Source organism: Centruroides vittatus, unplaced genomic scaffold (assembly GCF_030686945.1).
Source record: "Centruroides vittatus isolate TY-2023 unplaced genomic scaffold, ASM3068694v2 contig_474, whole genome shotgun sequence".
NCBI lineage: Eukaryota > Metazoa > Arthropoda > Arachnida > Scorpiones > Buthidae > Centruroides > Centruroides vittatus.
Genome location: NW_027122266.1, coordinates 116,760 through 129,185, shown reverse-complemented (window position 1 = coordinate 129,185; position 12,426 = coordinate 116,760). Strand labels below are relative to the sequence as shown.

At 26.6% G+C, this 12,426-nt stretch overlaps 1 protein-coding gene across 1 annotated transcript in view; it reads right to left on the bottom strand.

Moving 5' to 3' along the window:
* Positions 1-8,729: 8,729 nt before the first annotated feature.
* Positions 8,730-12,426, bottom strand: part of LOC136977770 (coiled-coil domain-containing protein 125-like) — a 33,392-nt gene continuing 29,695 nt past the window's right edge. Inside the window, exons 9-10 of the mRNA XM_067273319.1 lie at positions 10,636-10,736; positions 8,730-9,128 (exon numbers count right to left, since the gene is read on the bottom strand). Coding sequence (XP_067129420.1) covers positions 9,033-9,128; positions 10,636-10,736 — 197 coding nt within the window. The 3' untranslated portion in view covers positions 8,730-9,032. The remainder of the gene's footprint in view (positions 9,129-10,635; positions 10,737-12,426) is intronic.

Below are 12,426 nucleotides of genomic sequence, written 5' to 3'. Positions count from 1 at the left end.
ACAATTTGAAGAATCTTATTACTACTAAAACAATGCTATCCGTGAAACATCAATTTAGCAGAATCATCGATGACAACTCGTTTTTTGACGATGATTCTAGAATAGGTTATGTCATCAATTCCAAGAACAATTCTATGAAATGTAAATATACTTATTTTAGAAAGTTACTTATAAATATCAAAAACTTCACGCATTTATTAAAGATTTTAGCTTCCTTAACTGCATTTATTATATCTTCCATTTATGCATCAACGTGGCACCAAGTCCTGTCAATTTCTATAATTTAAATTATTTGTCATTCAAATCACATTTTTATGTTAAACCACTTTGCAAACAATAGCGAATACAATAAACAGGTCATTCACCACATACATATAGAAGTAGAGACAGACAGACAGACAAATAATATCGGAAAACGAATATTATATTCAAATTAGTTCACATATTTTGTATATAGAAAAATAAATGTTTAAACACATTTTAGAAACAGATTAAAAATAGGCTATATCCGAGCAACCACGTAAGCAAAAAGAAATCCGATTATATCATCATTTATGTCGTGACAAATAATCGGATAAGAAATGAACCCGTCCAATACAGATTCATTTCTTCCGAGATTCGATTATTAATCACGACACGTAAGAGATGACTCCAATATAACGTGAAGCACAGTCAGCCAATATGCTGCAGGGTTATTATGGTTCATATGATTGTTTACGTCACAAAGACAAAAAAACATTCATATGAAATATTGAGTGATATTCGTGATTTTATCATTTCTTCCACTTATATTCTAGTCCTATCTGGAGACCGGCAGTCTATTTATACGGCCTCAAATACATTTATTTTTTGAAACGTTTCATTTTTATCTATTTTAAAAACCTATAATGTCAAATTTTATTTTAAAAATACAATACATTTTAACGCTAAATTATTTATTTCTAATATACTGGAGAACCTCTCGAGCTTTAAGTGGCCTACTTCTATTCATTTATTAATTTATTAATACAATGTTGAATGTTAGATGGACTTGATTCTTTCTTGAAAAAAATTACGTAATAAACCCTTATGTAAGATAACATTCGTGGTTATATTAACTACGAATGTTATCTTACATAAGGGTTTATTCAAATACTATACTATACGCATGTAAAACATTAAACGAAAACAATATAGAGAGTTTGGTTATTTCAGCGTACCACTGTTCATCACGATACTTTGATGGTACGAAATGGCACAATTTCATTGGTCAAGTAGACACTAATTGATAAATTTCTTCCTAATGTTAACTCTACGAAACTGTGCCATTCACAGGCGAATATCAAACGGTAATCTGCCAATCAATCAAATTTCGCGAAAAACTTATCAAATATTTAAACTCGGCACCCTGGAAAACCACTTAAAACATATTTTGTGCTGGCCGATAACCTCGTATTATGTAATTTTCTTATTCGGATGCCATCATACTGCTGGTCCGATGGGAAGAAGGAACTGTTGCTGAAGGGGGCTGAAGTAATTCGATTAAATGTAGTCGTTAACCTCCTCCAGGAAGAGAGGACGGTCAACGATGGTACTAATTAACACCGGTCTATATTAAAATTTGACAAGTGATCCGTATGGGATAAGCTGTGATACCCCGCACTTAATCGAAGTTGCTAACTTTAACGACCGAAAGACTTGATATAAAACTTGTTTAAATAAAAAAAAATCCTTAACTATTACAAACTTCCGGTTTAGACCAGAAGTCACGTTACTTCAATTCAAAATTTCCCCATGAACGGATTTGGATGACCGGCACGACTGTATTGCTAACAGGAAAAGTACGATGTACAGGGGAAAGACACCACTAAAAGAATTTAGAACACTGACAAAAAATTGCAGCCCGGCATTCTTACAATAAATAATAACTCTAGAATTAGTTTGGTTTATTTGATTACGACAACGCGACACGTGAACGATCTGCCCAAAGAGGATGCATTCCGAGAAGACTTTTATGAAAAACTGGTTCCTATATAGGTGTTACTAACGTGAAGAAAATCCGAAAAACTGCACGACACCAGCCCGATGCTCATGCCCGAACCCACGACTAACTACCAGAGTCCGGTGGTTTTATCCACTCGGCTACAGGAGGGCACTTATTAAAATTAAGAAAGTACCGTTCAGAAATGAAAGAGTTCCGAGTGGCAAATTACAGCGCATCTATTTCGCGCTATATCATTATCGCAGTAATTAAGTGAATGTAATATACATTTTTAAAATTATATCCTTTTTTCTAAGAATTATATTTAGTTTATTATTTTGTTAAATTTTGTGCCAATAGATGGCGCTACGTGTAAATCAGCAAATCAAATGTAGACAGAAATTAATTGATTTACAGAAATTAATTACATATTTTGGGGTGGAATGTACGACGTTATCAAAGTTAGAAGTGTTTAAACGCAACTGCCGAGTTTTGTAGCAATTGATCGAATGGTCTAGGAGTGCATAGCGAACAAACAAACAAATATCCTCATATATATATATATATATATATATATATATATATAAAGTACTAACTGTTTATTTTTTTTAATCTTTTGTCTCCATTGATCTCTCTCTAATCATTAATCTTCAAATTATTACCTTTCACACTGTTTCATCCATACGGATGTATCTAGCGTCCATTTATCTAGCATTTATCTAGCGTCCAATATATATATTGAAAAAGAATATTAAAATGGACGCTATGTTGAACGAATGGAAAAGAGAAATATCATTCCAAAATTTTATATGGTATCACATAAAGTAAAGAAAACAGGAAGATCTAGATATATCCGTATGGATGAAACAGCGTGTGAAAGGTAATAATTTGAAGATTAATGATTAAAGAGAGAGATCAATGGAGACAAAAGATTAAAAAAAAACAAATAGTTATTTTTAATCGAAATTAAGTACTAACTTATAAACATGTAAAAGTCCTGACGAAAGAACGAGGAGACGTTCGTCTGAAGTTACAATACTGAGAGGCTTTATCAAATAATGACCTTTAGTGTGTTTCATCTGTGGGTAATACCCTACTTTTATTCATGTTCTGCGGTGTCACTACTACTGTACAACTATACATTAGTTTTTACCATTGTATACTGTATTTTCAATGTTTCTTTTTTCGTTTATTAATTAGGAGAAGCAAGCGCCCATGGTTCCCATACTCATCTTCAATCTTTCCCTATCTACTTTCCCTCCCTAAACACTATCTCTTCCTCTTATTACTTCCACTTCACAACTACTACTTCCATAGAGGTAAAGTCAGTTTCTAAACAGACAACCTCTTTACTCCTTTTTAATAAATAAATAAATAAATCAAATAATGACAACAATAAAACTTATGCAATGCAGTACAGACAACAGTTTAAAAACTGAGCAGAGCAATATCAAGAAAAATTCAGGAAATTAGGACGACATATTCAGGAAAAGCTACAGGTATTCTAATATCAAGAATTTAATGGCATAATTTTGTAATTAATATATTTGTTAATATCACTATTCTAAGTTCCGTACATATTCCAAAGTGTTAATAATACAAATTAAACATATTTAAACAGATAAGACCTAAAATGTGTATTATTATAAAACTATAGGCACTATTCTAATAACATACAAAACCATATTATAATTATTCATTGATTTATGTTAAAATAAAAGCCATAATATAAAATTTATAAGATAATATTTTAACAAAAATGAAACTATAATCAGTGGAAAGCCATTGACCACTGACACGCGCAACAACGTAATTTCTAGCACAGGATTAAAATCGATTGTATTACAAGAATAGCCTATTATATGACCTTTTACCACTACAAAAGGGATATTTGATCTTCTTAATTAAAGTAACATAACGAATCCAGGCTGTTTTAAAAATTTACTCATAAAAAACTAAGCATAGAAAAGTGCAGAGAAGCTGGCATATTGTTTATAATGAGTTTAAATAATCCTTTATCCATATACTGTATCAAATAAGATTTTTAATTTATATTAGAAAAATATGTTATCTATCAATTAATTCGGTAATATAAGTATATAATAAATATATTATTTTCATATTATTTCAGTCAATTTAAATTAAAATAATGATTTAATTTAGTTAAAAAAAAAAAAATAGAATTAATGAATAAATTTAAACACTTTTATGTAATAATTTTATATATTTAAGACAAATATTTAAATATATCCAATTAATTTTTATGTATAAAAATCTTAAGTAATAATCATAAATAAAATTATATTTTTGAATAAATATTGTAATTTATAAAGATATTTTAATGTTAAACAGAGAAATGAAATAATAATATACAGAAGTAATAATTCTAAACTGCATTTATTACTAAAAAAACTTTATAATAAAACTTAAATAATTAGAAAAGACAAATTTTTCTATTTATTTAAATTAAAAACTATTTTTACTTATTTTGCCTTTAATAAAAGAAATTGTAAAGCAAATTTTATTAAATTCTGTAATAATTTAATTGAAATCTATAAATATTTAATTCCATTGGGTATATTAATGTAAAAATCAGTTAATTTATAATTTTATGTTAAACTACTTCAATTACATATTACATTGTCATGTTATTTAAGTTGTTTATAAAGTTTATATAAATTAAAATAAAGATGAATTTTTATAAAAAATGTGATATATAAGATAAAAACAACTTTTTTTTAAATCTAAGAAATGAAAACAAATATATTAAATTTAATTGAAATTATACACCATATATCATTGAAAAAGCAGATTTATAGTTTTAATGTCAGTAGATATAATCCTCTTACAACAGATATTCATACCAGATTTAGAAATTTCTTTTTTCAAATATTACTTCAATAATTTAACACAAAAATCAGATGAAAGTTTTAATTACACAAGTATTATTTTTCTTTTAATCACTGCTCCTTCTATCAATCTAATTCATATGCGATTTCTAAAAAAATCATTCACAATACCTACAGTCGGTTACAGACTATTACTACATCATACTAAATAATTCAATCTGGCATACAATTTGATCTATATGAGGGTTAATGCTCTTTTGTTCTAAATCTTTTTTACACTTCATCTAATATTCCTAAATATAAACTGTACTTTTTTTTACTTTAAGGAACATTGTTCTTAAAAGAAAAATCTTTTAAAACAGTAATTTTTTTAAAATTTAACTTATAGAATATTTCAACATTATTATGAATTTTTCAAATAGCTTTTTAATTTTTTATTGTTTTCATCATCTATTAGTGTGTTTAGTGCTTGTATGTATGTATATATACACATATACATGCATATATACAACATAATAATTATTTTAAAAATGTCAATGGAATTATCCATATAAAGTTGGCACAACCAGAGTTGGTTGTTGGTTTGGTTCATCTTAGTGCGCTATAAAACAATACTTTTTTCTTAATTTGTAATCAAGAATTTTTAATAAATATAAATATTTAATAAAGATAATAATACTGATATAATTAATTATATTAACCATATGCACTCAATCCCTATTCAAAAAATGAAGCCCAAAGAAGTATATGTGTATTTATAAACAATTCTTTCACCCTTTAAAGATGCAAAAATGAACCAACTCAAGGGCAAATAATAAATATCTATAGAGAGAAATCAGCAAAAGTTTTTCTTGTTATTTATTAGTGCATGTCATTAACATAATCATCGTAATAATATTCACACACAGTATTTTTTAGAATTATATTACAGACATGAACAGATTTAGAATTTCCTATTATGAAGATTAAGAAAACTTGTAGAGTACTAATTATTATTAGTATAATTCTAATGATCAAAAGTCTGCCACAAAGTAAAAACATATTTTTCCTGTATAAAAAAGATCTGATCTCATAATACATATTTTAATATATTTTAAATAATTATTTTAAAAGTATTTGTCATTTTTATTTGAGATTGAGGATGGGAAACAGTGGGATGGGACCACCTCCTAAAACATTAAAATGCATTGTAGTAAGACTTGTCTGACTACAATGCATGTCATCAAAGTCTCAGACTTCCATGTTAATTGAACCACTTGCCAAATTGATTAACTCCACAAAACAAAAAGTAGAGAAATTGGTAATATACATTTAGTATAAACCAGTTTCAACTAGTTAAAACGCGTTCTAACTAAAAACTGGTTTTGACTGCAACATATAGAGTGATTCGGGGGAAGATGCCTACTTTTTGATATTTTCAAACGGTGATGTCAGATATTGTCATGTGTTTGTATGATGGATTGTTGGGCCAATATTGAGTGCGGAAAGCTGTAGTTTGCTACCGTTATCTCATTTTCTACATCTGAGAAGAATAAAAGCAAGATAAGAACGAAGTTTTTGTTGTGAAATGTTTCTAGAATCATTTTAAAACTAAAAGTTAAAATAGAATTTATTAAAAATTGTGAAAAACAATTAATGTGTGATGTAGTTAAGGTTCTAAAGTTTCCATTGTGAGCTACCGCCAATCCCGATCGGACATGCTAGAACACGTGACTCCACTAGACATCTTACCCTGACAAAAGGAAAAGATGCCACATTTTTCTTGGGGTAACATGCCTATTTTTTGTTAATTGAATTCCAATATGCCTATTTTTAATAAATTTTTGTTTTCTCCTTTTATTGCAGGATATGCATAGAAATTATATAAGAACTTTTCAAAAAGGTTTTTGAACAGAAAAAAGCTTTCAGCTAGCTGTAGAGCATGTTAGAACGGGCAGAAACTTAACAATACTTATACTGTGCTGTTATACTTACTATGAAGTACTTTGTACTACATATGCAATAAATTAAATTTGGTTAGGATATTCGAAAATTAATTTTATGCAATTATATTTGTTATCTTACCCTAATGGCATTTGGCATCTCACCTGGATACTTGGGTGAAATGCATAAAATGCCACAGTAAAAAAGTTTTCATTGCAAACACAATATACAATTATTTTTGATATACTCCAAAGTTTTATTTGAAAAACATGCTCAAGAATATGATATTTTTGTTAAAGGCCTCCAAAACCCGAATTATCGCTATAATTTCCTTCATAAGCAAAATGTTAGGCATCTTCTCCCAAATCACTACACATAACTTTATTTATTTCCCCCAAACATATTTATGTAGCTAAAATTAGTTTTAACTAATGTTAAAAGTTAAAACTAGTTTTATCTAAAATCAAAACATGTACAGCAGTAAATTAACTAGACAAAACGGGTTTTAACAAAGACATCCAGTATAAACTAGTTTCAACTAGTTAAAATGCATTCTAACTAAAAACGAATTTTGACTGTAACATATATATATACTGTTAAACAAATCTGCATTATCTTATTAACTATTTTCTTGCATGTTGTTATTACATTTTATGGATATTAATTAATTGATAAATAACATATAAGTTAATCAATAAATATATAATTATTAAATAAATAATTTTCAATAATATTTGGATCTAAAAGTTATTAATGTAACTGAGACCCTATGATCCACTTGCTACTTAAAGGCCAAGATCCTAGAGTATTAATAGTTCTGTTAAAAAATATAAATGTTTAAAAAACATATTACTTTCTTATCACAGAAAAACTAAAATTAGTTAGTTTTCCTTATATTTAGACAAGAAAAATAGAATAAAGAAACAGAGATTGTATAAATCAAAATCACTAATACTTTTTATTTCCATTAAAAACATTTCAATTCTCTCTTATGTTCTTTAGTAAAACTTAGTAAATATATAAACTTAATAATACAATTACAATATAATACAAAAAACATGATAAAAATTTATATATTTTGCATATCTTTCAAACATATATACTTTGCACACATTTTCACACATCTATATACATTTTAATAAATACATGAAAAGTTTTGCATACAATTTTACTTTTTATAAAATTAACTTACAGCTTTATCTTCATTGAAGTATAAACTCTACAGAACTGACAAAATTTTACATTTTTTTAAATCCAATATCTATTTCTAATATTATACCTGTGTATATAATTCAAAAGAGGCCAGAGTGGATAATTATACTTAGGTTGAATGATGTTACACTTCATTGTTTTAACATCAATACAAATGTATTCTTGTTCAAAAATGACCAAAATCAAGTGATGGTAATGCTTATCTTTAGCTATGTTTTAGTTAGTTTATATTCTACTGGTATAATTATTTTGGAAAGGAGTCCAAAAAAGCAATAAAGTTTTCAGGCTTTGTTTCTGACTGATTTTCTGTTTAACAATATTAACTTAGTCTATAATATTAAGAAAGTAATTTATTATTACATTATTAGAGGCATAAATACTACATTTGATTAACACTAGTGCCAAACTCTATGCCAAACTGAAATCAAAATGTAACTGATAAATCAAATGTTATAATATGTCTGTAGTACTTGGGTCTATGTAAACTATATTCCTTGACTATGTGACAGATATTTAATATTGCTGACTTCTATAGTATTATATATATTGCTATAAAGCCTTAATGTTTCTACATTATGTAAAAGACATCTACAGTCACAATCTCCTCACTTTGTCGTCATCATCATCAACCAAAGGAAGTTCTAATATCTTTTAAAAGTTTGAAAGTAGCACCATCATTGTATCAAGTTTTGTTTTAAGCAAAATATATACCTTGGAAAAACTAAAAACTTATAATAATTTGAAGTAAATTATCAAACAACTTATATTAAAATAAAATAAATCGGTTCATTTTTAAAATAAAATTTATTTTTTAATATATCACATTTAAGACTGATATTTGCACTGTACAAATATAAATACCTTCAAATTACACCTTAATATTAAAAATTACTGCATTCCAAGATAAAAAGAAACAGATACAGTATTCACATCCCTGAGTGTGCAGCATTCATTGCCCAACATTTCTACACATTTCAACAATAACAACTATCATCATTTATTCAATCCATAATGACTAGACATCTATTTACTGTTTAACAGAATATCAATCTCAAATTTCATTTATGACAAAATATTTTCATCTTTTTTTAGGATATGTTAGTATTTTCATTATCTTTCAGTTTCTTTGCTAAGAATTTTGACAATAACCGTTGATGAAGAAGAGCTTCATTCTTATCACACAGCTGAAAGAATGAAATGAAATATTAAAATGAAATTCTTAACAAATTTTAACTATTTCTGAATTCTATCAAAAATAATGGAAAAATGATGCAGAATAAATTTCTTAATAATAAAATAGACTTATTAAACTATGAAAAATTTTGAATAATAACATTTTAGCAAAATTATAATAATATATTTATTGCATTTAATTACGGCTAAACAAAAAAAAATGTAATTTTATTAATTTAATAAAAGATTTTATACAATAAAAATGCAATTTATAATATGAAAAATTAATAAATGTATCTAAAACAAGACCAAATGACAAAATTAAAATCATCATAATCACTATGTTAATATATGTAAAATTTTAAGAAATCGTAATAATCATGTGTAAAATCATTATTAAGAAAGTCATCATAATCATATGCAATAATTTATACAAGTCAATTAAAAGTTAAACAATCTAAATTTCTAGAATATTCCTTATAAGATTTAATAATCATTGTTGTCAAAAATTGTCTGCTTAATGTTACAGGAAAGTTGCATGGAAGTATGATAAAATATTGCTAAATTTTTTTCTTAGTTATTTTTGACTACAGGCAATTACTTATAAATATAAATTTTGCCTAAGAATAAATTTCTTATATTTCATTTGCACTTTAATTATTAAATTAATATCATTAATTAGTGTTGTAATTTAGAAATATCTACAGGTAGACAATATCTACTAGGTCAACTTACATTCTTAATTAAATTTTAATCAAAAAGTAATCTAGATAAAATCCAGCATTATTTGGTCATTTGATTTGATTTGATTTAATTGGATTATAGCTTCTAGAACTGCAAATTTTGCAAGCAACATTCCAGACATTCATATTTCTAAATGTAACCTGAAGATATCACAGTCATTTGAATTATAATACAAAATTTGAAAATTTAAACTAATCCAACTTTAGGTAAAATTTAAAATAATTATATTAGTTACCTAATTTTACTTATACTCTTTAACATTTTTCAAATCATAAAAAGATCAGAAAAATAAAAATTCTATCAAACACTATTATTAAATTATTTAATGTTTAGCTTATATATATACATTTGCCTCTCTATTCTTTTACTTATATAAATATACCACAGTTACTAAACTGAGATTTGATAGTTAAAACTTCAAAACATATTACTGTAACTAAATAATATATGTATACATATAATATATTAATATATATTATATATTAATTTAAGTATGTATATATATTAATTTAAAAATTTGGGTAACAAGTAAGTAAACATTTGAACTTAATGAAACACATTTTTCTAATTACATTTAAACATTTACACTAGTAATTTCAAATGTGATTTTCTTTAATAGTTTATAAATTATAAATATTTATTACATCATAAACTTTTTACTGCTCAATAACTTATAAAATGATATTTATAATATTATACTTATTTAATTATTTGGCATTAATATTTCTTTTAATTAGGTTTATTTTTAAATCAACAAAATTTTAATTTTCTTACCAAATTAATGAGGCTTTCAATGATTGTTTCATACTTATTGCTAGTTGATCTTTTCATAAAATTTCTTAAATTAATTTTTGATTCAGACTTCAATTTATTAGCTGTAATAAATAAATTTTCAACCACATCCAATATTAGTACAAATTATAAAAATTATTATCACAAATTAATTTTATAATTTAATAATTAAAAAGAATTTATTAAACTTTGTCTTATTGTTAAGATATTATTTTAAGTTGTCATGTTTTAATATATTTGGATATTAAAACAATAAATTTTTTAAAATGTAAAGGAAAATGATATTATAGAGTACCAAGATGTTTTATGAAAACTAAAGAAATGAATTGAGAAGTTGTCTAAATATTCAAATTATTTATAATTTTAATTTACTCGAGAAATTTTTGATATGAAAATAATTTATAACCTGAAAAATTAATTTTTCAGGTTATAAATTATAGTGCAATAATAATAAGAGAATCTTTTAAAACATTGGGCCTGGAACCCTCTGTCAGTAGCTGAATAGAGGACTTGTTCTGAAATGCATTCTACAATGATAATTCTATGTGATTAATTTTACCATTCTCTTTTAGATACCTTCCTATATGATAAGTCCTAAATTTATCAAACTGTGTGATTTAAGAAGTACAATGAATGTGAATCCACACCAGACTGTAACTTTAAATAAGAACAATGGAATCTGATGGAAAACTTGAGTGTTTTCCATAGCCCAAACGGAAAAGTTTAACTGAAATTAAAATATGACTTATTGTTGCATAGGATCTTTCACACCTCACTTTCATTCTAGCACAAAAGATTAGTGCAAAACAGAAGAATGATCATTTGATTTAAAAAAACTGGATATCTGAGAGTTCAACCTGGTCAATGATTCCAACCTATACAGATCATTAAAGATGATCATAATCATAATCCATTACCATTGACTGTTCAACAGCTGTTGTTGAACAGTCAATGAATTATGTTTCTGGTTCCAGTACAGCAAGTGCAATGTCATGATAGTTGGATGTATCCTATTGCATAATGTGGAAGGTGCTGAGAAAGTTGATGCATTGCTGTCTTAAACAGATAATGATCAACTTTCTTCAACACCTTCCACATTATGCCATAGGATACATCAAGCTGCCATGGCATTAATTGATTTGACAAATGGTCAAATGACAAATGGTGACAAATTAAATGATTGGACAAAAGGAACCAATTAGTACCAATAATGATTAGCAAATGATTAATCAGTACATCTCTATTGTTATATATATTGTTCAGTAGTTAATAATTTAGAAATATCTTGAAAATTAGATCTTGGAATAAGGATAATTCCAAACTCATTTAAATCAGGCACTGTTTTCTCATTTCAGCTATCTGAATCAAGTCAAATCAGATTTCCTTTAGATTAATTCTACATTTAAACAAAGGTTTTAAGTAATTTTAACAGTTATTTACACTGGACGACAAAAAAAAATAACGCACCATGAAGGACTTGTTGGATTTGAATAAAAATTAGTATGTTGCATCATCATAGCTAGATATGTAAATGATTAGCTTTTGAGATCAGGTTCTTGTGTTGTATTGCCACCAGAGGGTAGAAAAGTGCTTCCTCTGTCTGGTATAAAGGTGCACACTGTGACGACTTGTGCATATATATCCTGCGCTTGTGCTGATGGTTGTGACTTCGTTGAGTGACAGACATGCCTCTACGACACATTCAACGGCCTTACACTCACAGTTAAGTGAGTTTGAGAGAGGTCGCATCGTTGGATTGAGAGTAGGAGAATG